The sequence below is a fragment of the Podarcis raffonei genome, chromosome 2 (genome assembly GCF_027172205.1).
Source record: "Podarcis raffonei isolate rPodRaf1 chromosome 2, rPodRaf1.pri, whole genome shotgun sequence".
Lineage (NCBI taxonomy): Eukaryota > Metazoa > Chordata > Lepidosauria > Squamata > Lacertidae > Podarcis > Podarcis raffonei.
In genome coordinates, this window is record NC_070603.1 from 67,124,575 (window position 1) to 67,150,310 (window position 25,736).

A 25,736-nucleotide genomic window follows, 5' to 3' on the forward strand; every position below is an offset into this window, starting at 1 on the left:
GACTATCAGGATGTCCCTGTGATCCCAGAGAACTAATCTAATTTGAGATTCTGTAAGGAAGAGCTTGACCTTACCGTAGACCATTGCATATGCTGAGTGCCACACTTGAGTCTTCTACCGCTCTCACTGTACCATGGTAAAAGCAATGATCCTGGAAGGACAGAACAAAGACTGTCAAGGTATTATTCTGTAAATTTATTCTTCCTCCTCAACTCCCCTTGATGGTCGATGCAAGAAGAGGATAGCAAAATGTATAGATTCTTCTCCACCTGCTCCCCAAAATACCCTGCATATGAGAAATCCATAGTTCATGTGCTTTTTTCCTTTATTGTCAATGAAACCTAAGGTGCTTTGAAATCCCAAGAAGGGTAGATGTGGCTAAAGCACATGGCTTGAGTATAAGCACCTTGTCATTTCCATCTGGGAATGTACATGTACTATTTGGGGGAAAACAATTATACATTCAAGTCTCCTTTTCTTTAGGTATATTCCACCACAGTAAGCAGCTTGTCTGGTGTAACAGTTAAAATGCTGGGACTAGGACTCAGAAGGCCCAATTTCAAATCTCTGCAAAACTCACTGAGTGACCTTGGGCTTGTCACTATCTCTACGGTTTGCTGTGAGGAAAGAATGGAGGCAAGTACCTTGTATGCTGCCTTTAGCCTCTTGGAAGAAAGGTGGAATATAAATGTAACAGATAAATGAAATGTCCCTATTCTATAATCTCATAAAGAAATATTCAGGTGTGAATAAAGTACAGATCAGTTACTCATAACCTCTCATTTTGGCATAATACTATTGAGTCCTGCAGTATTATTGAACGTAATTTCTTTGAAAGCCTGCCTAAAGGCCAGATCCAAAGCACACTGAAATCAATATGAACTTTACCGCTCACTCCAAATGGTTCCCGGAGCATTGTTACTTTAAAACACCCACATGGCATGAAGTGATAAAGCCCTATTGTAGCAGGTTCCTGTCATTACAAATGGCAAGAAAAATGTGCTTTACAACCCAATTGCCAATAAAATTCCACCACAGTAATCTTTCTTATTAAACTTTAAACCTAGAGGAAGGGAAGAGGAAGCAGCATCAAGAAGGATGAGCTCATAGACACGAGCTTTTTCATTTTTTAATCATCTAATTAGCAATATGAATTTTTGCAGTGTTTTGGTGAAGTGCCAGCCAGTCAAAGCATTTCCACTCAGTTAATTCATGAAGAAGGTCCTGCTGGATATGAGCCAGCTGGCAAGGGCTAGCTTTGCAGTGATCTGAGAATATAACCAACGTTCAGATCCCTCTTAGCAGAGGACAAGAGCAGAGGGGCCAGCTCAAGGATATCCAGTTTTAGATTCAAGAGGACTTCTTGAGAAGAAGTGTGACCTGCCATGGTGGAACAAGAGCCAACAAGAGCCAATCCAGTTTGTATCGTATGGCCCAGTTCACACATCATAGCAAACCATAGTTAATTGCTTACCATGAATGCACTGATCTGGGCTGCCTTGGTTCTTCTGCCTATTGCACAGGAGAAACCAACTACAACCTACAGTTGTCGTCTCCATTCACTAGTCCCTCTAGTCAGCTAGGCTCCCTGGGGTGGGGACTCTGCGGCTGGGCATGCAATACTTACTGTGTTGTTCAAAGTCACAGTGTAGGGAGTTCCGCTCTTAGTATAATGCGTTTCCGTATAGCCTGGTGCAAAGAGGTGCCTGCCAGCAACAAAGGAGAGACAAAAGAGAGCAGGGAAGAATTATATTTTGCATGTCATTACCTAAACTGTCCACCTCTGTGAAATCTTCCTATCATACATCATTAAAGGCTTACACCAATATCTTACAAAAGCTTTTTTAAAATAACAACAACAACATTGTCATGTGGCATTTGGGCCTGCCAAAGTTGTATGTAGAAAATAGAAATCTTTAAAATAAATAAAAGTACAGTATCTTCTTTTTAAGAAGATCAGACCTAGCCATTCTTAAGGAAATCAGCCCTGAGTGCTCACTGGAAGGACAGATCCTGAAGCTGAGGCTCCAATGCTTTGGCCACCTCATGAGAAGAGAAGACTCCCTGGAAAAGACCCTGATGTTGGGAAAGATGGAGGGCACAAGGAGAAGGGGATGGCAGAGGACGAGATGGCTGGACAGTGTTCTCGAAGCTACCAGCATGAGTTTGCCCAAACTGCGGGAGGCAGTGGAAAACAAGAGTACCTGGCATGCTCTGGTCCATGGGGTCATGAAGAGTCAGACATGACTAAACAACTAAACAACAACAACAACAAATCTTCTTTTGGGTCTGTACAATATATTGTTGGAGATGCAGCTGGCGTGGCAGAGTGGAGTGGAGGTGGCATTGTTCACCTTGCTTCCCAGTGTGGAGGTTGATGCTGGTAACCAAGAGGGAGAGGTGAGGCGGGGCAGAGGTTGGTGCTGTGCAAGCACAGCAGCAGAGCCAATCCAGCGCATTTGCAGTGTGCTGACCTCCCCACTGACTCACCCTTTTCCTTCTTGGTTATTGGCAGTGAGCTCCGTGTTGGGAAGCCGAGTGGGCAGTGCTGTCCTGTTCCGCTGGACACCACTGTGTTGCTAAAATAACCTGCAATGTCTACCATCAAGCGGAATAAAATACACAAATGCAACTAGGGGACAGATAGGCTTTTTGAGGCTTTGCAGGAAGTCTGGTATTCACCGACAAATTGCCTCTGGCACTTCCCCATGATCTGTGAGTCATCAGGAGAGATAAAGGAAAATGCTTCTCTTTTCTTCGCTCCCTTCAGAAGGATCATCATTTAAACCCCTGCATCATTTAAGTTAACTTCAAAAGTTGTATAGCTCACTGTCTGGCCTAGGGTAAGCTGTTAGCTCTTAGTTGCATGTCTTTCACAGAAGGTTACGATATTAAAAGTACCTCTGTATACTGAATGTGCTCTAGAGATAAATAAAGCCAACTAATGCCAATATGGCAACCTTTTATCGTTACTGTACTCCAGCAAAATTAATTTAGCTTCCCTGGCCTTCTTTGCTGATACAGAACACCAAGCCTTGCAACTGTAGACTACAGATAACCACAATAAAACAAAAACCCTAAACAAAAAATACTGCAAAGTAAGCTCTCTATTATCTCCTATGTTGTCATGGTCTGGAAAGCAAGAAAGAATTATTTTCCCCACCCAAACTGTATTAGCTTCCAGGAAACTGACATAAGCAATATGCTCAGAGCAAGCAATGGCCTTAGGAGAGGCTGTGCCAAACTTGCTTCAGGTGTGGTAAACTCAGATGAGATTAAATAATAATAATAATTAAAGTAGTGACTCCTGGAAGCACTTCACAGATATGCAAAGGGTTTGACCAGTGTAAGCTCTTCCAAATTGGCAGTTCAATTGCACACATGAAACTATAACTAAAAACATGGAAGTCACATGGAATTTTAGAATTTGAATGGAGTAGTACTTTTTTGTTTCATCAGGGGACCTAGCATTCTAATATTATGAGAGGAGACAAAATCCAATTTACCCACTTTCCCCATTCTATTTATAAATTTTGTGAAAATTTGTCCCATTTACTTTCTCTCTCTCTCTCTCTCTCTCTCTCTCTCTCTCTCTCACACACACACACACACACACACACACACACACACACAAACACACGTATATATCCTGGTTCTTAAGTCTGGGCTGAGACCAAGAATATGAAAGTATATTTGAGCAATATATCTGTAGTACAGACTGAAACAAAATGGTCATTCCCTCTGACAGGAGAATCTGGTAATTGTATTTCTGTGAGGATGAGGGTGGGGAAGAGGGATCTCTAAACAGAATTTTCAGCCTTACCAAACAGCAATATCCAAGATTTTTTTGGTGAATGCTGATAATAAACTGGTATAAAACACAAATACTTGTAATGTAGGTATATCCAAAGTCAAAGATAAGAGCATGTGATAATTGACACACCGATAACCAAGGCCAGCTGACATCAGCTGAGAGCTTGAGTATGACCATTTTGTCCTAATAGGCAATGAATTGTCAGGGGAGCTATAAAATCATTGCTCTTTCATGAACTGGCATATGCAGATCACCATTCATCCAAATCACAACTACCAGCATCTCCAAGTTACCTAACTTACCCATACATATAACACTGTACCCCTATGCCTGTTCACTTGAACTTCATTTTACTTGAAAATCTTTTATCTCCTCCCATCTTTGGACATCTGATTAAAAGAGGATAGATTCAAAGCTACTGAGTTATGACTTGCACCTTGGCATATGTACGACGACACTAAGGGCACTATAAGCTCAATGGATATTGTTTATACATTCCCTGAATTGTGTGTCTCTCACTCCATTTCCCCTTATTGTTTCCCAACCTATGATGCCATTCTTTAGACTACAAAAGAAACAGGAAATTTTGGGGTTATTTACACCGAGCAAACAAAACCCAACAATCTGAGTTTTGCCCTACTAATGCAAACTTAATATTATTGTGGTCAAGGCTAACTCCGGAGGGTGGGTATTTACCAGGGCCCCAAGAACAACTGAGATCCCATCACTCTAAAAGTCCTGCCATTTCCACTTTACACGGTATATTCCAAGAAGATCAGGTGCAGCTTAATAGAACTGTTATGTCCCACTGGGGGATTGGGGCGCAGCCACCATGGTGGAGGAGCAGGACATGTTGAGCGCTCAACAGCGGCGAGTGCTGGGCAGTGAGTGCCAAGCCACAGCAAGTGGCAGGCGCCCAGTGGCAAGGTGGGGGCCAGGCACAGTGTGGGCGGTGCTTTTGCCTCAAGCAGCAAAATGACCCAGCCTGGCCCTGAGTATGAATCTTATTCTAGAGAAGTCAAAATACAAGTAATCATGTGGTATTTTTATTTTTAAAAAGTCAGGATAAAAATATTCAAAATGAAAATTTTCAGTTACTGTAACTTGCTGGTTTCCATTTTTTGTCAGCCTACCACACAAATATCAGTAAATGCTAAATGTGTCATGCTGTGGTTAACGAGTATGGGCAAGATGTGAAGTACAAATGTGGCCAGCATGTGACAAATTCAGCTAAGTCCTGAAACAAGGCAAATCTCATTCTAATTTTTCCTATGGCTAGATGCTATGGGCCATCCAGCACAACAGCTCTTACATCAGGAATTTAAGAGGAGGGAAAGCGCATGGTGCAGTCAAGGAGCCCTACCTGTGTACTCCCCACCTCCAGAGGTCATCCTACTGTCTGGAACATATGTTGTTTTGAGATTATTTGCAATCCCTATATTTTTTGAAAAAACAAAAACAGACCTTTCTAATTCTTATGTTCTTATTGTCAAACCCATGGACCCAAAATAAGCAGGGTTAAGCTAACTTAATGGCTATGAGCCACACCATTTCATGATTATGAATACAAAAATAAAACATCCTTAATTGGACACTAAACAAATGCCTGGCAGGGATCAACAGTTAAATCCAACATAAAATAAAAACAAACATTGAAATGGCGATCTAACACATGAGCAGCAATGTAATTCTGTGAGGTCATTTGGCCAACTTTTTGCATGTGTTATTATTTATTTGAAAGAGGAAGGTCTGGTTTCTGCAATGCTGATCAATATGTTCATATCCCAAACAGCTGTGGTAAACATTTTTCTTTGTGCGCTATAAGTTACACACCCATACAAGATTGTGACATGGTTCAGACGTTGGCACTAAGCCAAATCATGGCTTAGCCTGAATGAGCACCAGTAAAAACTGCAGCCACATTAGTGCTGTTCTCGTGAGACCCAACACTATTCCATAGGTTTGCACAGCATTACATGTGAACCTGGGCTCGTGGTTTATCTCACTCCAAACTATTAGTTCTAACTTTTGCTCGTTGAATAGTTGTTGGTTTATTATTTCTCAGGTGTTATTGTTTTGGTTCTTTAAGCAAATATATAGTAGAGATTTGGACTGACTTTTATGTATGACAGGTCTCTGAGGTCCATGTTTTAGATGAAGGTGAAGCTCTGGAAATGCCTAAATAAATAAATGTATATTTGTCACCCCTACTAAAACAGGAGTGGGGAACTGCCAACCCCTGGACTGGATGCAGGTCCCAGTGCCTTTCTGCCATGACCTCTCCTCTTTAGCCCTGCTCCATCCTCTTCCATACCATTCCTCTTGCCCAGTGATGACTTCCCAACCTGTTGGGTTTTCATGCTGGTCAGGAAGAAGGAGAAGCTTCTTTTCTTTCCACCCACCACAGAACCAAAGCAAGAGGAGGGCACAGAGAACAAAAGAGAGAAAAAGAGGTGGGGAGGGAGAGATGGGTGCCTCTGCCCACTTTTGGCTTTGGTCCCACCTGCCACCTATGGATCCCCCAAGAAATCACTCCCAAGCAACTCACAACATACAAAACGCTTCCTCATTACCGGTACCTCTGCTATTAAAACTCACATATGCATTTACTGCAGACCTTAGGCACTTCCAGTATACTGTACAGAAATGGCTCTAAGTTTCTCTTGTGATAAAGTAATATGAGCCACTTGGTTCAGATTCTCTGCCTCCTCCCCCCCAACCCCCCCCCCACTTTTTGTTTCTTTTCTGCCAAGGGGATGAAAATCACTAAGTGGTTCTGCTGACTAATAGGACAGTTATTATTTTTCGAGCATCACAAGCAATGGCCCTAAAGAAGAATACAAGTTAACGATGACAGTGAATGTTGTGAAAAATCAGCCCAATCCAGACTACCTGGCAGGAAAGCAATGTCAGCACCATAGATCAGGCTCTAGTCTCTAGCAAAGACTGACCAGCCAGTGATTTCAAAACGTGGTTTGTGCATCAGCCCAACCCTGTTGTAGGGGGCTGATAGCATTTTGCCAGCTGTTGGCTTCAATCTCATATTCTATCTGCAGTGCTTCAGAAAGGAAGCTGCTTCTGCTGATAAGATTAACAACAAAACTGGAACTGTTTTTCAAAGCTGATGTGATTTCAGAAATGGCTGGAGCACACACACACACAACCCGTTTTATATTGGTAATATGTAGAGGGTTGCAGCCTTAACCCAGAAGAAAAAAATAACTGGCCCACATCTAGGCAAGGGAAAGCTGACCTTGATACACCCACATAGCATGCACCCAGCGTTTGCTTTGAAAGAATAACTTCTGTGGGTGCAGGCTGCTTGCTGCTGCCTGCAGTTTTGAATGTCCTCCTGCTGAAGTACAGATGCAGGCTGTATGTGGACAGCTGCTGCCAGTTTTCATTGAGCTGCAAACCTCAGGAGCAGGGTCAGATCCAAGGAGTGAGCAAGGGCCTGGCCCACAGCCACAATGTACAGATGTCTTAAAGTCTTGTTTCCAGCCCCATTCAGAGCCCTCTTGGCTCGGCTCGGCTCTGTCAATGATACCATTGTTCCTAACAAATCCTCCATCTTAACACCATGGGGCAGATCAGCGAAAGTGCCTGCAGTGAAGAGGCTTCTATTTTGTGGTATAGGGTGGGGAGTGTCAAATATTTTATGTATGAGGCAGATGGAAATTAGGTTAGAAAAGAGCATTGTGTCATCCAAATGGCAACAAGGGAACAGAGGCGCATACATTGCAGCTCCCTTGTCGCGTGGCTCTTCTGGAGATTTCATCAGCCCCCTACACGACTGAAGCCTCCACCAGAATGGAGAGATAAATCCATACTTTCCAACATGCCTCCATGGCATCATAGAACCATAGTTGGAAGGGACCACGAGGATCATCTGGTCCAATCCCCTCCAGTGCAGGAGTCTTCCACCCAAGGTGGAGCTCAAACCCACAGCCCTGAGATTAAGAGTCCTATGCTCTACCGACTGAGCTATCCCTCATGGTCAGAGGGATGCAAGGACTGAGGAAGGGAAAGGCACATTCCCTCAGCACCATCCCAGAATATTTGTATGCCTAAAGAACAACTCAAATGGTGTCTCCTCTGCATGGGCTTCCTTGGTATCTGCACCATTCCTACACCCATCCTTGAATTCATCATTTTGCTCTCACCGGAGAAAGTTTTCACCCCACCATAAGAGCTATCCTACCTCTGGTTCCAAGAGACGAACAAAAAGTACAGAGGAACATAACCATAGTTCAACGGTAGAGCATCCTTTGTGCTCTACCACCCCAGAGAGCCCCAAATTCAATCCTCAGGATCTCCAGGCAAGACTGGGAATGTTCTTGGCTTGAAACCTTGGAGAGCTGCTACCAATCAGTGTGGATAATATTAAGATAGATGGACCATTGATCTGACTTGGTATAAGGTAGGCTCCTATTTTCCTATGTGTTCAAAGTCCAAATAGAGAAATAAAAGATGAAATTCCAATGAACAGAAACTAAGAGATACAAAATACTGCACGTCTTGCTTTCATTCACACTAGATGATGTCAGTCAGCACTGGCTAGGTCTGCAGCCTAAGACAGAAGCATAGCTATACTTTAAAGAAATCCAACAATACAGATTAATGAGTAAATGGGGACAATTTCAAATCAGGAAAGAGAAAGTACAGCTCAAGAGAGAAAAACTGATAAGATTCACAACATCAGCCTCACTGAAAAACTATGAGCAGCTTCCAGGGGACGAGAAAGGAGAGGGAAGCAGGTGAGAATTGAAATATACAAAAGCACAAACAAACAAATAAATAAGAAAACGGTTTTGGGTTTTCAGAATTCCAGGGTTTGGATTAATTTGAGAAATTTACCTTCAATCGAATGTAAAACCCACAAAAATACTTTTGAACAATAGGGACTGTTGCTGCAGATGATACTGTATATTCATAGTTTTCACAGCAACAGAAACAAAGTATTATAAGCGTACGTATGTGAAAGGGTAATTGATGACTTGGCTTGTTAGCCCAGTGGATAAATGGAATAAGCAAGTGAATGGAACAGCTCAGGAGCTTCCTCCACCTCAGTAATTCCTGACAACGGCTATTTATTATTATGACATCATCAAACTGGGAATGTGTCCATGTCCTTTGCACTTATAAACATCTATATATGTATATTGGGAGAGCACCTGGGAACCCTGTATATATAGTGTTGAGTCCCATGATAGAAGAAAGATGGATTGCCCTTTTATGATAGTAGTTGCAGAAAAAGTTATGGAGCATAAGAGACAACATGGAGAGGTCAAATCTAAGACATCATTCTCTATTATTTGGTTTCCATTTGTCAAATTTGTTTTGCAGGGAGGGTGCATTGCAGTAATCCAGCCTTGAGGTTACCAATGCAGTCAGGCTATCCATATTATGTGTAAGATTGCAGTGATGATAGAATTTTGTACCAGTGGATCAGCATCCTTCTGGATAAAGGGATAAATGTAAATAAAAAATCCTGACAACAAACTGCGTGAAAAGGACATTAGTGACTTTGAAAAAAAATGGGAACCCTTTACAATATATTTGCAGAAACAACAGAAGGAAATGGTCTCGCTGGCAGGATTTAAATAAACATTTACAATTTTATTTACAGAGAACAAGTAGTACAACAATGTGATAACATAGTATTGTAAATAAACAGCAGAATGTATCATTTGATGTAATAGACCAGAAATGGTAGTTGAGGGAAGTCAACAGGGAGGGGGGGAAAATGGAAAATGTATGTTCAGCAATGATATTGGATATTTGTTTTGAGAAAAGAAAATTAATAAAAATTATTTTTTAAAAACTGTAAATAAAAAATCCTGGACTCTTCATCTTAGTGATCTGAACAAGTTGGAGCAGCATTTTTGTTTAAGAATAATGTATTTGTCTTAAGTTGACCATATCCTTTCCTCAATAGACTGCTGCCATTTATAATAATAATAATAATAATAATAATAATAATAGGTGCATACAAGTATGACAGTCAAAATCCAATATCAATTCATTGAATTTGACAGGGGTATGTCAAAATGAGGTCAAAATCACATGTGCCAAAGCCCACTCACAGCAAATTCTTAATATGAAACAATAAACCTGCCCAAATGGCTTGCCAAGAATACTTGGAAGTAGAGGAAGGATTTATTTCTCAGCGATGCTTTATACACTGTTGGATTAGGACCCAAATCCCAGTTCCTACACTGCTGTGATTCCTTTTGGCTGCAGTACAAATGCCTTCAAGTGAGTGATAATTTGACTTTGCTCTGCCGCATTACTCCAATAACATGAAATCACCATTTGTTATGAAAAACAAAACCATCCCACCCATGCAGTATATGCCAGTAATGAACTGCTTTTTAAATTCCAGAATCACATGGGATTGGAAATGTTCAAATTCTGTAAAATAATTAAAGCTTGAGGTTTTTAGTTGGCTTATGAACTTTGGGAGTTACATAGCACACTTTCCTCATAAGTTCTCTTGGGACTCAAGTCAGCAATATAATGCAAGCCAGCAGCCCTTGGATGAATTATTCAGGATTCTCTTCTTCTTCTTCTTCTTTGCAAAAGGTTTAGTGTCATTTGCAAACACTTACCGTATTTTTTGCTCTATGAGACTCACTTTTTCCCTCCTAAAAAGTAAGGGGAAATGTGTGTGCGTCTTATGGAGCGAATGCAGGCTGTACAGCTATCCCAGAAGCCAGAACAGCAAGAGGGATTGCTGCTTTCGCTGCACAGCGATCCCTCTTGCTGTTCTGGCTTCTGAGATTCAGAATATTTTGTTTCTTGTTTTCCTCCTCCAAAAACTAGGTGCGTCTTATGGTCTGGTGCATCTTATGCAGCAAAAAATACGGTATGTCTTTCCTCGGGTCAACCATGTCTTTCCAAGCTGTCTCTAAGTGTCAGAACTGCCAGGGCGAGTTAACGCTGATGGGCAATGAGATGTGCCCCAAAGCATGCAAAGCCCAAAAGTCAAAGGGAAGCAAATAGAAAATGTGTTCTTCTCACAACTTTTCTTTGTGGCATGTATAGATCCACAAGTTTTTAAAATAAGAAGGCATTTTCAAGTGGGGCTTAATGGGGTTCATAGTGCTGCTGATGCCAAAGGTTTGGGTTCTGCTTATATCATCTCTTCTGGAAAGTATTTCCTTCCTGGAGCATCTTATGCAGAGCTAAGCAGGTCTCCCCTCTTATAACCCCAAAGATTAAAGAACTGTAAAGCTGCAGAGTCCAACTGCTTGTACATCTTCCTATAAGATAAGCAAAATGAGGACAGGAGAGAAGGAAGCTTTCTTCCTGGCTGGGAAATTGTGCAATGTTTAGAGTCAATGAAGAGATAACCTAACTTCCTTGCCTAGCCCTCTGACAATGAAATCACCATTCCAAGAGGAAGATGAGCCGGAATCCCTCCCGGAGCGGGACCTGGCTTTCCAACCATTCAGAGACTCTTCGTGAGACCTGCAGAAGAGGTCAAAGCCTTCTGTCATTTGTTCCCATTCATATCCTACGTGTGTAGGAAGTTACCAGCAAATCACAGTGTGTGTACCGCCTATGCAAAATCCCACAGCAATCCTTCCTACGTAAAGCTGAAATAGGCAACAGCCACATTTGTTTCCAGTTTTCTGTTTCCTTAAACAAGTACTGCAAAGGAAACCAGATAAGGCAGGAAATTATAATGGAAGTGACCCTGTATCCAGCAGCTCAGAATCTCAGGCAGTGGTGGGGGGTGGGGTCTTGTTAGCCCTGACACATGGAAACAGTACAGTGGATTTGTCAGTTTTGTTTTCCAAGGTACAGTAATTCTAGAATTAGATATTTGAGCTGGGCTGAGAGCCAGAGCATTTTCTGTGTCAACTAGCCAACGACTGCATGTCTTGGCTACCATCACAATGAATTCTTCCCAGCCTGAATTATAAATGCCCTTTCTAAACAAACCTGTGCCACGGCTCATTGCCGGCATTAAATGCCATGCCTTGCGTGTCGAGCAAAATGGAGCAAATCACACAGGTGACACAGGAAAGTTTTTAGATTACCAGTAACAAACTTCCATTCTAAAACAAGATCCTCACTAGCAGTAGAATATTTTCTTCTTCTTCAGTACAGCTTCTCTTCTAAAAATTACCCTCTTCATCCAAAGGGACAAGTTCTTAGGCATAGTCTTTTGTCATAAATTACTTATATGTTCATCACATTTTCAACCTTGCTATCTTCGGCCAAAAGGGAATTCTGTCTTTCTTTCAAAAATGCACACAAAGTTTAAAACAAATCTGTTTACATGTGAGGTTCTTCCTGAACTATGGCCAATGTTATTCTTAGAACCTCTCTCCATCTATTTTGTTATCCATCTGCATTGGATTTTCTGCTTTGCAGCTGCAGAGCTTAAGCATCTTGACAGATCATTTAATAATCAATTGGGCTGCACCAGGTGTCTGGGAACCTATTCAGAGATAATAGCTAATAGAGTAACTTCCTGTGGAATTAAATAGAGCTTGAACCTCCTCAATCCCAGCTATAACCACCACCAAAACATAAATTGTTAGACTCTAACATACTCAAAGTATCTTCAGATGTACTGAAACGAAGCTCAAGTATGTGTTAAACTTACTTCAAAACACTAATAGTGCAATACTACACAAACCTACTCGGAAATAAGCTCCATAATAAAATTAAGAACAACAACAAACCAATAATCCCCCTCCCACAACACATTTAAAAGGGCATTGATTAAAAACAAATAACCAGAAAAGAAAAGAAAAACATACTAGTATAAAAATTATACTGGCAAAGAACTAGCATTCTATGTTTGGAGCACGTGACGAAAGTCTCTACCAGTAGCCAAGTGAGGAGTTGTACTTATTACACATCACAGACAACTATGAGCCCTGTACATTTTCTCCTGCAGCCCCTTGCAAAGTTGAATGGCTCTGTGTTTAGAGGAATGAGGGGCCCAACTCAGGAAGTAAACACAATATATGTGTTCCGTTTTGCTAGCCTGTTGAGAGCAGGCCTTAGATGAAAATAGCACAGCATGGTTCCCAGGAGACACCTGGAAATTATGTCATCATGCTCAGAGTTAATCTACTGCTAATGTTTTGCTCAGGAGACTCTGCTTCTGCCAATTCTCTTCCACCACTCATAGCTTTCCCTTCACAATTCCACACAATCCCAAAACACCAGAAATGTAAAAGCAACTAACTGGACAAAGGTCCTGTTTCTGTTAGGCTGCAGACCCAAACCAATTCTTCGGAGCAGACAACAGATTTTTGCGTGTTCAGACCTTTAAACCTCCCCCTTAAATAAATTCAGACACGACTCAAATTTTGGTTTGTGTTTTGGCAGAATTTAGGCCACAACTTTATTGATTACAGCAAGTGAGTGGTTGCATAGGCTCTGCTTCGACTAGCTCCCTGCACCATTGCAGGTAGCGCTGACTCGGGGCACCAGCATAGGTCAGTCTAGGGTGAACACCTGGATAAGGGGAAAGCTGGGAACAGGCTATCTCCACCACCCAAATGCCCCCCTGGACTCAGGTACGGGCACAACCATCAAGTCCCTGGATTCCTTTAACGGAATAACCTTCACATAGGGATGTCGAGACTGCTCTCCCATCCCTATCATTTGAACCAGAGCCTATCCGCAATCTTACAAGTTGTGATGATTTGCTACGTGGCAAGCGAAACCCAAATGGCACCAGCCAATCAGCCAAGTGGGGAAAATTCCTGCCGTGCCCCTGTCCCAACGACAGACGACACGCGACAGCATAGCAAAGTCAAGCTCAAAACCCTAAAAATAAGGAGAGGTGGGCGGGTGTTCCGATGCACGAGCCAAACGAGGAAGCTCTGGGTATATATAAGTATATATATGTCCCTTGATCCATTTAGCCTGCGTCCCATTGGCCTGATTAAACCCTGCATCAAGGGACCTACCAATTGGGTGTTGCGGCTATCCGATCATACCCACCCACAACACAGGGTTTGGTTGCCAGGTCTCACCGCAACATGTGCCCTCTTTAAGGGAGGACCCGATTTCTCAGTTAAAGGGCATGTTGTGCAGCTAAAGCCTCACTTCATAACAGAGTATATTGAATACATTTAACGGTACTCTAATTATTTCCCAAAAGCCAACGCAAGCATGCGGTTTCATGGTTTGTATTAGAAGCTGTGCCAAACAGAAATCTAGCATGTGTTTAGCAACGTAAGATGTGTCAATTTCTCTTCCCCTATCTCGCCTTAGCTGTTGGAACATGTTTAGCAAGTAGCATTTCAGGGCGGGCTGACTGCTCTCAGAAGGTTCCAGTCTGGCCTATTAAGACAAAATCTTTTCTGGAGGGGTTGGGAAGGCCTGTAGACTTTTTAACAAAGGCCTGCCGCTGACTATTTGTAGGACTCGAGCTCTGCTTTCTTCACAGGACCAACATCAACTGCAAAGGATTGAGAACATCCTTGTGATTCTGTGTATCCATCAGCCCTGTGAACCCAGAAGTGCTTAAAGTGGTTAAAGGCACTCAGTCAAATTAAAGTAGCAATAGTCTTTCTTTCCGAGGAATGGGTAGCTGAATAATTAGATAGAAACAGAAAAACAGTTTCTCCAATAGTGGCATAAGCCACTATGGCCTACACTGGCATACCCTCCAAGATTTCTCCGATGAAAGTTGTTATGTACTGAAGTTCTCACCCTGGGTCAGCAGGGGGATACTGTAGATAGTTATGCAAATGAAGGATCGAAAGTGACGTTCAGTGATTGGATAGTTTTAGAAAGTTGTTACAGTAACGAGGTACTGGAGCTCTATATAAGCAGGCTGACTGAGCCCTTCAGTTCAGTTCTATTTCAGCTTACAAATAAAGAGCTGCTTTGGAAGAATCGCTGTGTCGTCTGATATGTTCACTCACAACTTAACAAAAATAGAGACATCCTACTCCATAATGATAATTTTACTATTTATCTATTTACTATTTGTCCTCTGCAAATATGATGAGCACCCCCCTCATCCCCTATATTACAGTTACTTATAAATAAAACTATTTCTAGTGTCTTTCATTCCGGAGAGTATCAAAGCAGTTTACAACAATAAATCATAAAACATACCCCTCCCCCCAAAAACCAATAAAATATTAACGTTAGTTACAGTAATCAGGGTGCTAAAAACTGGTATAGAAACAGCCTAGAAATGGCTGAGGAAATAGGTAAATTGTTGGGGGTTTTTGCAATTTTTAAAATAATGGATAGGTTTTTTAAGCACACTGGAAGCACCCAACAGTTGGTGCCTAGGCTCATCTCCAAGGGGAAGTCATCCCACAGAGAAAGTTATATTGCATACAATTACAACTTCTGCAGCTAATGCAATTAACATGGCTTTATCTATAAATGATCTAGAACTGTAGTTCCCAACAGGTGTTCCATCGAGCTCAGGGGGTCCACAAAACCCACCGGGGGGGAGTCCATGGCACCATTCACCCAACAAAAACAACCATAGAGATATCAAAATTTTCAAAAGTAGGTGGTCCATGGTTTAGCTTTTGAAAAATAGGGGGTCCACCATACTTAGCTAATTGGGATCCACTGGCCTAGAATGCAAATGATAACAAAAACTTGGAAAGGTCTTATACTTCAGTCTCTTGGCAGTTGCCAACACCACCAGAACCCTCTGTTTTCTTTGGCTGGGTGGCAGCAACTAGGCCTCTCTCGCATAGGACAGAGTCTTCTCTTTTGCAGAGTGCCTTTCTTCTGATCTATGGATTTATGTCACGGGTGGAAAACCTTTCCCAGCCTGAGGGTGGCATTCTTTTGTGAACAGGGGGGGGCACATATCAGTGTTGGACACAGCTCGAGACAAAAGTGGGCAAAGCAATAATGTGACCCTTTCCTTCATAGCATTGGCTACATTGCAACTATGCAAAAGCCAGAAGTTTCTGCACCCACGCCTCTTCATCTTCGATCTACTCAAGTAAGTGGCCTTTTAAAATGTGGGGTTTTTGAGGGGGGAGTTATTGGATTATTGTTGTTTTTATTTTGATTCTGTATTTTGTGGTTTTATATTTTGATTTTATTCTGTGAACCACCCTGAGTCTTCCAGATATAGGGCAGTATATAAATTGAAATCAATCAATCAAATAATTACAGTTTAAGGACACATAACCAGCCAGACAAAAGCAGTTGAAGAAGGCTCTGAGGATGGCTAAGGGTGTGGCATGGCATAGGGAGAGTTCCACAGACCAGCTAGAGATGCCTGTAGGGACATAACCCCTGGGCCTGACATTACCTCTGATTTACGTAATCCCATTTCTAGTGCCTAAGAACAGGAACAAGCTAGAGTTTTTGCGGTTTGTTTGTGTACGAGTTTCACAAGTCTTTTTTTGATGCTTGCTCAATATCTTCTGCCTTTGCATTTTGACAGCTATACAACACCATAGCAGAAGATGTTCCACTAACTGAACTTTTATTAAAGGAACAGGAGTGCCCTGTTTGGAGTTCAAAATGGTGGATAACCTCTGCTTAGTTCACACAATAGATTAACAGGAGTGTATATTTAAATGTACCCTGCCTTTTCATACAAGGTTACTTACTCATTCTTCTCAACATCCAAGATGAAGTTTCTTCCTTCAGCTGTTATTTCTACTTCTGCTCTGGGTGGGTGCTGCGTACAACACAGAAACAAAAGGTTTACACACACTCTGCATTTCTGGCTTACGACAGAATCAAGATATTAAGCAAAAATTGAAAAATAATAGCAAATAGTTTATTTCACTGATTCTCAAACAGTAGACTGCAGATCACTTACAACCCAGTTGCTATGACTGTTTTCTTAGAAGCAAATCCAATGGAGTTCAATAAGACCAACTCCCAGGTTGCAACTGGATTGCAGGCTTATTGGTCCACAGCGGTATACCAGACCATAACACAACCAGAGAAGAACACTGGCAAACCATTTCTGGAGCAAATCATGATGAACGCCGAATTAAAATTCCCTTCCTGGGCTCCAGTGCAGCTGTACTGAATGGTCTGACTTGAATGTAAAGGAAAAGCAGGGCTAGAGAGTGGATAAGAACATAAGAAGCATCTACTGGATCAGGCCAATGGCCCGTCTAGTCCAGCATCCTGTTCTCACAGTTGCCAGCCTAAGAGAAGTCCAAAAGCAGGACTTGAGCACAGCAGCACTCTCCCCACTTGTGATTCCTACCAATGGGCACATGTGTACTGCTTGCAGCTGTGAAGACAGAGCATAGCCATTGTGCAGTTGACAGGAACTTGTAGATTTGTGTATGATGCATGCCACTGCGACGTTGGTTGGTCAAGACATTACTGTTCAAGACTGATTCAAAGGACAAGCAAAACACAATACAATGAAGTTTAGGAAATCATTGGCTGATTGGGAATGATGCAAAACCTAATAATGTCTATCTAACACCCGCCCAGCCTCCTTCACTGGACGTTGGGTGGCCTTCTGTCAGGGATTCTTTAGCTGTGGTTCCTGCATTGTAGGGGGTTGGACGAGATGCCCCTTGGGCTCCCTTCCAACCCTACTATGGATATTACAGTATGTTCTCTCAGAAGCGGAACTTGGCTAATGATTCTTTGTGGTGGCTTATGAAGGCTGCAAGGTGGAAATTGGCAAATATTAGCTGAAGTGTCAAAGGCAGAGCAGACGGATGAGGCAGGAAGTCGCTATCACCTCCCCCCAAGCACCCTCATAAAAAAGCAAACCACAGCCTGTTAATAAGAAGGAAAGTGAGTAATGTTGGTTGTCCCAAGTAATCAAAATTGCACCATTGTTAAACATGTTCCCATCCTAAGTGTGGTCTATGAAGGAACCTCGCCCACACTGAACAGCAAATTGTTCAACCAAAATAGCCTCTGGCTTCTGCATTTCTAGTGCTTACACACACACACACACACACACACACACACACACACACACACACACACACAATGGTTGCTACAACTTCCATGGAGAACACCATCCTCTTTTTCTATTCATATATTGACATGGTCCTTGACTATTCATAGTGACAACAGATGTGCCCCCCTTCTCATGCCTAATTTTAAACGATTTTTCCAGTTTCATTTTAGAGCATTCAGGAACATTTTTGAGAGCTTGCATGAGCAGGAGGAGGGAGAGAGCGCTTTGTGGCTAAGGTGCAGGGCAGAGACTCACGAGATGTGGGTTCAGTTCCCAGCTCGAGAGTTGCCTCTGCAATCTCTTTGTTGAGCAACTTGTTCAGAGCAAGAGAAAGGGACAAAAAAAGAAATAGCAATGCCCTCTTGCCCTTATTGACACATGAGGCCTACCACATCCTTCTTCGTCAACTCTGCAAGGGATCTGATAGCAAACGGGCCACAGAGCTGGCCATTCCCTTTGATCAAAAGCACATTTGCATGGCCACACACATAGCAGTAGAGGAAAACTGATGCTTGCTTTGATTAAATCTCTGCTTCCCATCTGTCTGGTGCTTCCACACAGCCAAAACAGAGACGGCCAACAACAACTAGATGAACTCCTCAGATAATTCTGCTGCACATCTGTGACATTTTTGTAGGAAATAACCAGGGAAGGGCTGTGGCTCAATGGGAGAGCATCTGCTTTGCACACAGTGGGCCCCAGCTTCAATCTCCTGCATCTCCAGGCAGGACCGGAAGTGTTCCTTGCCTAAAACCCTGGACAGCCACTGCCTGTCAGTGTGGACAATCTTGAGCGAGAGGGACCCATGGTCATGTCTCAGTATAAGACAGCTTCCTATGTTCTTAAATGGATTGCAGTTGAAGAAACTCCCAATGTTGGCTTGGAGCAGGTGGAAGATGAACAGCACTATTGACTATATCCAATGCCAAGCATACAGAATCCGATTCCTGTGCATCATACAAGGAACCACATGGTACCACAACCAAGGGGGAAAGGGGAAGCATTAGTGAGAATTTGGCTGTGCACAGAAAAAGTTGGCAGGCATTTTTGAGGCCACAGCTTCAGCTTTTCCAGCTGCTGCAGTCTTGAGAACTGTTGCCTCTTTGTGTAGGCTAGTTCACAGCATGGTATCCTTATGTGACTAGAGGGGCTACAGATGCTCTAGTGTGGGGGGGGCTTACAAGCTGCTTCCAAGCCTTTTGAGAACCAGACAGATCAACCCAGTGGTTTGAAATTGTCTTCCGCAAATCACACAGTCTTACGTCTTGCTTACTCATCTTTACAAGATGAATGGCCTAGGTAGCAGGATGGGTGAACAGAACTGATGCACTGTTAACTAATATAAACACTGATAAGGCTATCACACTCTTTTCCCCAGGCCCCATACCAAAAAGCCCTTTATCACCAGTGGTGATAAAGGATCTAAGGGAAGCAGCAAGAGGCACTAAGAAAACATAGTCAAAACAAAAAAAAAAATTTCTTCCAGTAGCACCTTAAAGACCAACTAAGTTAGTTCTTGGTATGAGCTTTCGTGTGCATGCACACTTCTTCAGATACACATAGTCACAAAAAGGCACTTGCAATACACAAAAGACCAATATTGTCAGCATAGACAATATTGATTGAGCTAGATAGACCAAAGGTCTGACTCAGTATAAGACAGCTTCCTTCATTCCTCTTGGTATTGATAATGGGTATATGAGTTTATATGACCATCACTCTATCCAGCTTAGGCAGATTTTACAAGGCACTTCACAGCCAGACTGTCACTGCTATGTAATTCCCACCCATGATCGTATCAGGAGGATAATGGTTATTTGAAAGGGACGAGAAAGCACAGCTCGTTTCCTGTTATTGTGGCTAAGCAACCTACCTTATCATTGCCAGAGCTTCCATCTGATCGCCACCGAGGTATTATGATTTCATGGTGCACCTGGGAGTGGACTGCATTCCATGTCCCTGTGGAAACATAAATAACTGTTCAAAGCCCCAGTCTGAACTCTGAAAGGTCAAAGGAGAAAAGCAGCACACAGGGGGGAAACCCCCACCAACATCCTACTGTACCTATCCAAATAGCCAATGGTGTCTTTTACATACCCAGACAAGTCTTTTTGCCAGTCAAAAGCAGCCTTTGTTCTTGAGAGCAGATTCATCAACCACTTTTCTCACCAATTCCATTCTCCGTTTCACAAGTATAGCTATAATGCTGGCTTCTTGGCATGGAGAGATTAGACTGAGTTGGATTTTTGTGGATAATACACCCCCCCCAAAAAAAGCATTTGGGGCGTCATTTCACCTGGGTCCATTGCTTTCCTTGTAGCTGATTTGGCACATGTGTTTTTTTAATGGTTTCTCCTTTTCCTGACTACATGGTCAAGCCAATCAGGGGTCATAGAGCTAGTATAAGCACATCAAAGCACCACACAGCCAATCAGATTAATTTTTCCTTGAACCACACTCCCTCCTCCTACATTAACCCACAGAGAGCTTTATAACCGTGTTAAGGCAAATTTTGCTGAAGGCATATAGTAGCTGACCACAGACTGCTATATTTGGGGTGAGGTAAAAGGTAAAGGACACTTGGATGGTTAAATCCAGTCAAAGGTGACTATGGGGTGTGGCGCTCATCTCGCGTCAGGCCAGCTCGGCGTTTGTCCACAGACAGCTTTCCAGGTCATGTGTCTAGCATGACTAAACTGCTTCTGGTGCGATGGAACACTGTGACAGAAGCCAGAGCACATGGAAATGCCATTTTCCTTCCTGCCACAGTGGTCCCTATTAATCTCCTTGCACTGGCATGCTTTCAAACTGCTAGGTTGGCAGAAGCTGGGACAGAGCAATGGGAGCTCATCCCGTTGCGCATATTCACACCACCGACCTTCCGATGAGCAAGCCCAAGAGGCTCAGTGGTTTAGACCAAAGCGCCACCCACTCCCATTTCAGGGGGCGGGGGGAGTTAAGAAGGTATTTTCCTACAAGGTTATTCTGGCTGACAGGTGTGGTTTTGGTGAGTAAGTGTGATGAAATAAGCTTGTTTAAACTATGTTGCTTTGCTGTTTCTTATGCTACAGACAGTTCTGGGATGGTACTACATTTGTCCTGGTTTGTGTTTCTTCCTTATTTGTAGAATTTTGCTGATAGTTCTGCTTTATGGGCAAAATGAGCCTTCATGATAAGGGAGAAAGCTGTTCTAATAGAGGGCTTCTCCAGCCTAAATGCTGTTGCACTCCAGCTCCCATCAGTCTCAATCAACATGCCCAGTGGTCATGGACTATGGAAGATGTAGTCCAGGAGTCAGCAAACTGGGGCCGGTCCACTGTCCCTCAGACCTTGTGGAGGGCCAGACTATATTTTGAAGGGGGGGGGGAATGAATAAATTCCTATGCCCCACAAATAACCCAGAGATGCATTTTAAATAAAAGGACACATTCTACTCATGTAAAAACACGCTGATTCCCAGACCATCTGCAGGCCAGATTTAGAAGGAGATTGGGCCGGATCCGGCCCCCGGGCCTTAGGTTGCCTACTCATACTGTAGTCCAACAACCTCTGGAGATCCCTATTCCTTGATTTACAGGCTTTTGCCAGAGTCAAGCACACTGAATCAGCAACTGACAATTTGGCACTACATTTACAGAACAATCCTAACCCATACCTCCCACTGCCCCTTGCTGGTGAGGATTTGTGGCAGACAGTGGAGTGGAGTAGGCAGAAAGAGGATGTTCAGTGCTGATCCATGCTGACCATTTCACCAACTCCAGAATGGCACAGGGAACAGACCCAATGCAATTATGTGGTAGCAGAGGGACCAATTTGGGATCCAGTGAATTTGTCAGGTCAACCCTGCCCTCTCCAAACCTTCAAGTGTCCCATTTCAGCTCTTTCTGATGGCTCCAGCCAACAGGTATCCCACTATTTGGCTTTACTCCTCCTTACATATCTGATGGCTGGAAAAGGGAGTCTGATGTTTTCGCTTCACCAGTGAGGAGGCTGCCTTGACTGTGAGAGCTGGGGGGAGGGGGAGTCTCCATCTGATCCAAGCCATCCACCCCTAACCTGGAATAAAGGAGGGTCTAGATTGCTCTGTTACTATGAAAGTAGCTGTCCAGTTCCAGAATTGTCGAGTTGGAAGGGTGTCTAAGGATAATCTAGTCCAACCCCCATCAATGCAGGACTATGTAGCTGTCCCATACAGGGATTGAACCTGCAACCTTGGTGTTGTCTTGAGAGGGCTACCTTCAGAGGGGCAAAAAAGAGTAAACATGAGAGTGCATATTTCATGCATCTGTGAAGTGGAGTTTGGACGGGGAAAGGGATTGACTGTGTTGTGAACTCTGCGCTTCCCACTCCTTTCCTTCTATAAAGATACTGCATTATATTGAGTGAGTTGGCCTCTGTTTTGTGGGAAGGATTCAGCTAGATATTGGAAATTTAAGATTACGCAATTCATAGGAGTAAAAAACTTCTTGCAGTTAGGAAAATGCACTAAAAAGTGTGGGGTAACATGTGATTAGGGACACGGGTGGCACTGTGGGTTAAACCACAGAGCCTAGGACTTGCCGATCAGAAGGTCAGCGATTCGAATCCCCGCAACAGGGTGAGCTCCCGTTGCTCAGTCCCTGCTCCTGCCAACCTAGCAGTTCAGAAGCAAGTCAAAGTGCAAGTAGCCAATAGGTACCGCTCTGGCGGGAAGGTAAACGGCGTTTCCGTGCACTGCTCTGGTTTGCCAGAAGCAGCTCAGTCATGCTGGCCACATGACCTGGAAGCTGTACGCTGGCTCCCTCGGCCAATAAAGTGAGATGAGTGCCACAACCCCAGAGTCGGCCACGACTGGACCTAATGGTCAGGGGTCCCTTTACCTTTTTAACATGTGATTGACAGAAAGACGTATAACCTCCCTACAAACAAATCTGGATGAATGCTCAATAAAGAGTAAACTTTGTATAACCTCCATGCAAACTTTGCTCAATAAATGCATCATCTGGAGGAACCCTGGGCCATATTCAACTAGCTGGTCCTGCTAAGTGGAAGCCAGAACCAGGATGTATGAAGTTGCATCCCTCCCCAAGAATCCAATTGCCTTTTCCTGTTCATTCTTCCCCACATGCTTCCAGAAGGATGTCTACGGTCCCTTCCCCCTATCCTGGATAAATGCTTAGCATGTTCACCTAATAAAATATCTAGTTAACTCTTTTCTAAAAAGTGTAAAACCTAAAAAAAATAGCTGGTCGGAGAAGGGTAGAAGTCTGACATAAAAAAATGACCACAAGGTCCAGCCAATTAATGTTGCGCACCCCTCTGGTCTGAAGAGGGGATGGTCATAGCATAATATTATCACAAGGACTGGCCAATCAGTGATCTCCAAATCCAAAAGAACAGATTCAACCTAATCCACTCTGGATTAGAAAGCAGTATGCAGAAACTAGGCAGATTTGAAGGATTAGAAATCTGAGGGATTAGAAATTTGGGTGTCTGTACATTTATCTGCCAGTTTTTGCCTTGCATTTTGGTCCTGCATTTCCCACGTTTTGAAGAGCAGATGCATTTTTCATTATTGAATATTCATGAAAGTTCACTGTAGTTCAAAACAATCTTCCGTTCATTTAATTGTACAAAGCAATAACTTGGCAAATATGATTAATGTCACAAGCTCTTAATTAATCTGCCACTGTTCTGTAAGCAATATAGGCATTCCTGAAGGTTAAAAAGGTTTCAAATTATTTCCTTCTGAATTTTAAAGGAACAATTAACAAAAGGTTCATATAGCAGAAAATCTCAGACACATGAAATTAGTTTCACCCCCACTCCTTTCAACTCAGATTGCATGGCCTCCTAGATCAAGTGGTGTGTGTTTGTGTGTGTGTTGCAATCCTTAAGCAATTCAAGGAATTAAATAAGCAAGTGTTTCAGGGTTAGAAGGATTCAGCAAACATATTAGAAGCTTGCTCTCTAACACACTGCCATCAGGTTTCCACGCTGCTTTGTTATCATGAGGACTAGAAACTTACTTTACAACTGAAATGGTAATGAAGCCTATGCATTGCAAGTAAGCAGCTCTCTTATGCATGGGTGACATTATGACTGACAGAATGTTTTTGACCCCTGTGACAAGTCTACAATTAAAGACTTCTGCATTTAGTTCAACTGTGGAGCTGCACAGCTGCCATTCAGTACCCCTTCTGGTCCTACCTACCTAGGACTGTGGTAAGAAGAAATGGAAAATCTGCAGTTCTATTTCTATAACCACTCCCATGGGCATACCTGTTGAACATCCTTTCTTAAATGAATTTGTTGCTTCTGAATTAGAGCTTCATGGCTTGAAGGGAGGGAGGGAGAAGGCAGCATCTTCTACACCTATGGTTTATGTTCATAGCAATCTTGTGCATTTAGCATATTCTTATCAAAAGTGCTGAAACCTTCTTTCCTGTTCAGGTGTGCTCCCAGCTAAGCACCCATCATTTCATGCAAGTATTGCATATACCAAGAGGTAAATGCGCTGTTTAAAATGAAGGTTCGCAAGATTTCCACTCATATCTCGGTTACTGTCGTTTGGTGGATTACGCATTACAGCACAATCCCGTGTATACTCAGAAGTAAGTACTATTCAATTCAGTGGAATTTACTCCCAGGTAAGTGGGGTGAAGATTGCAGCCTTAATCAGAGCATTGTCTCTCTCTCTCCCTACCCCCTTGGTAAAACTGTTCCCACTTTTTATCCTGCCCTCCTCCACAGTGATCCAGACACTTACCTGCCCAGCCTGACTCCTCAGCCGGCAACTGCCTCAGCCAAAGCAAGATGATGGAAATAGAATAAATCAAGTCTCCTTTTGCAGCACCGCACATGATCCCTCCCATGGTCTGCAGAGAAGGCACGTTTCATAGAGATGGAGATGTCATAGCTGCTGGTGGTTCTTGATGCTGCTGCTGCTGCATTTGGCTTGGTACAGAAGCCTCCGCTTTTGCAATGCTTTGGTAGGCACATGAAATAGTGGCTTAAAAAAAAAAAAGACCAGCTTTCAAATCCCGCCCATCACGGAAGCCATCATTCCTATTCCAAGACAGATGTTGGCCGGTGACGTCGCAGCAGCAGCAGCAGCAGCAGCAAAAGGCAGGATCCGTCCAACCATTATTATCCGACGAGGAGCCTTTAAGAAAGCATGGCGGGAGGTGGTGAGAAAGGCAATCTTGACTTTCCTTGCAGCCCGCCTGAAAATATAGCGAGAGCTCGTTCCTGTTACTCCTTTGTCTGCAAACCTACCGGCGGTGTGTGCGGTAAATTTCAGCGCTAGTTGTATTTATTTCAGGAGCTCCTTCGGATTCTGAAATGTATGACTTAAAAGCTTGAGGGGTCGTTTATCAATCAGTCAGTTATAAGCTCACAGGCATTAATTTGATAAGCAGTAAAGAGATCAGAGTGCATGCACCATCAGCCTCCTTGGAAGAAAACGCACGCCGTGCGCATCTCCAGACGCAGAACAGGGTTGGGGCATTTCTTAACGAACAGTTACCTTCCCACGAGGCATCTGTATTAAAGATGCATCTCGACTTAGATCTGTTCATCCGCCCTCTAGTGGCAAAATCAAGAGCTGGAGCAGCCCAAACGGACGCGGTTGTGTGGCTTCAGAGTCCAGGCAGATCCAAATCTTACACTCTCCATTCCTTGTGCCAGCTCTGGTGCCTTCTATTTTTAAGCCAAATGCATTTAAGCAACCAAATACATTTAAAACGGTTTCTCCTGTAAATCACTGGACCAGTATGCAGTGAAGACGAAGGGAATATAGTCTGCCTTCTTCGCTTGTTTGTTGCTCTCCTTTCCACTCTCAAGGCAGCTTAAGTTATGCATAAAATGTTATGCAACAGAGAAAAGTTATTTTTAAAAGGCAACAATGCATTCAGACTGCAGTCCTATGTGCTCTTACCTCGGAGTACCTCTAAGTGAACTCAGTAGGCTTTACTTGTTTAGGGAAGTTTTTAATGACTGGTGTTTTAATGTATTTTTAATCTTTTGTTG

At 43.0% G+C, this 25,736-nt stretch overlaps 1 protein-coding gene across 2 annotated transcripts in view; it reads right to left on the reverse strand.

Moving 5' to 3' along the window:
• Positions 1 to 25,250, reverse strand: part of ADAM19 (ADAM metallopeptidase domain 19) — a 50,916-nt gene extending 25,666 nt beyond the window's left edge. Inside the window, exons 1-5 of one of the 2 annotated variants that reach the window (XM_053377117.1) lie at positions 24,475 to 25,250; positions 19,600 to 19,685; positions 16,393 to 16,463; positions 1,628 to 1,706; positions 75 to 151 (exon numbers count right to left, since the gene is read on the reverse strand). In XM_053377117.1, the coding sequence (XP_053233092.1) occupies positions 75 to 151; positions 1,628 to 1,706; positions 16,393 to 16,463; positions 19,600 to 19,685; positions 24,475 to 24,580 (419 nt within the window). In that variant the 5' untranslated portion in view covers positions 24,581 to 25,250. The remainder of the gene's footprint in view (positions 1 to 74; positions 152 to 1,627; positions 1,707 to 16,392; positions 16,464 to 19,599; positions 19,686 to 24,474) is intronic. The other variant, XM_053377118.1, reaches the window with a different exon arrangement.
• Positions 25,251 to 25,736: the final 486 nt, after the last annotated feature.